General features: G+C 46.8%; 1 protein-coding gene across 2 annotated transcripts in view; it reads left to right on the top strand.

Annotated features, from left to right (window-relative positions):
- The first annotated feature begins 1,332 nt into the window (after window positions 1-1,332).
- evla (Enah/Vasp-like a) overlaps window positions 1,333-1,460 on the top strand; it is a 22,724-nt gene continuing 22,596 nt past the window's right edge. Inside the window, exon 1 of one of the 2 annotated variants that reach the window (XM_068726451.1) lies at window positions 1,333-1,421. In XM_068726451.1, the coding sequence (XP_068582552.1) occupies window positions 1,333-1,421 (89 nt within the window). The remainder of the gene's footprint in view (window positions 1,422-1,460) is intronic. The other variant, XM_068726452.1, reaches the window with a different exon arrangement.

Genomic DNA, 1,460 nt, shown 5'->3' with positions numbered 1-1,460 from the left:
GGAGTGTTGCTCTTTAATGGGTGTATTCATTGCATATTTTGATCATATTCATTGTGTCTGATCATGTTTTGATCATTGCCAGAGGAAGACCTGTTGGTTGAAACATCACAACTCTGATTCCAGTTCTCCGTGTTGTTTTGATCACAAACCGACCGATACTGGATTTTTAGCTAATATCTATATCAATAAAAAAAAGTTTACAGAAAAGCGAGACTACAAATCTGAGACTGTACTGAGACGCCCCGGTGCTTTGAGCTCAATGATGGCATCAGCGTGCTAACATGCTCACAATGACGATGCTAATATGCTAATATGCTGATGTTGACCTGATACCTGGTGCTGGATGAAGTCCAGGGTATTCCCAAACTTCACAGCAATTCATCCAATAGTTGGAGACACATTTCACTCAAAGCCACAACATTTTAACCTCATGGTGGCGCTGGAGAAACAGTCAGGGTGGCATCAATACATAGATACACGTCATGGCAAATAATTGCATCCATCCAATAGATATTTGACTCCGGATGAAAGTGGAGGACCGACCGAAGAGCCACAGCGCTCAAAACCAACTGCAGCAAACGATAAATCTGATGACTTCCAAAACCTCGTGGGTCAAATTTTGATTGAGTGTCGGAGTAACAAGTCAATTACTCGGTGGACGTTAACGGACATTTAGCACGAACACCTCTTCCAAGTTAATCTGCGTTGTGCAAATTCACCCACCACATGTGTCCTCTGGGGTAAAGGGCATCCTGATCGATAGCAGCCGGCCACAGTATGGACCGCTGGTCGGCCACACAGGCTGTGCTTAATACTTGGCGGCTAAGGCAACAGCAGGCTCTAGTTGAGAGGAGGGGGGGGGCAGTAGCAAACCCCAACAACACACACACACTCACTAAACATTAGTGTGTGTGTGTGTGTGGAGGGGGGTAAAAGCTTGTTGAGACGGATATGAGGTAATCTCCCTTGGGTTAACACAATGACAATAGCACAGAGGTTCAATCTCACACACACACACACACACACACACGGTCATCTGTCAGACGACAGGCTGGTCAGTGACTTCATCTCTGTCCCTCAGTCATCTCTTTGTTGCTGGATGGATCATCGCAGCGAATGCAGCAGGACAAGAATTCAGATCTGAGGGACGTCGTTGGTCTCGGTGGATGTTTTTTCTTTTTGTTTCTGCAGCCGTCCTGAGCGTCGGGCTCTCAGCAGGAGGATTGTACTGCTTTTAATGAGTTCTAGTTTGTTTAAGATAACGGAGCAGCAACAAGAGGGCGTTCTTGCCGTAGACGAACCGCTGCTGTTGTTCTTTTCCTGTTGACCGAAATGGACATACAGCGGCTCCAAGTGCTTCGTTACTGCCTCCCTCAGAGCGTCAGTGACTCAGGGTTGTTTTACAGCCACATCGCCGTCAGGTTTGTACCGACATGTGTGTGTGTGTGTGTGTGTGTGTG

Source organism: Cebidichthys violaceus, unplaced genomic scaffold, assembly GCF_023349555.1.
Source record: "Cebidichthys violaceus isolate CVI_PGR_0920_01 unplaced genomic scaffold, fCebVio1.0.p SCAF_39, whole genome shotgun sequence".
NCBI lineage: Eukaryota > Metazoa > Chordata > Actinopteri > Perciformes > Stichaeidae > Cebidichthys > Cebidichthys violaceus.
The sequence above is the reverse complement of the archived record's forward strand: the minus strand, read 5'-3'. Positions and strand labels throughout refer to the sequence as shown.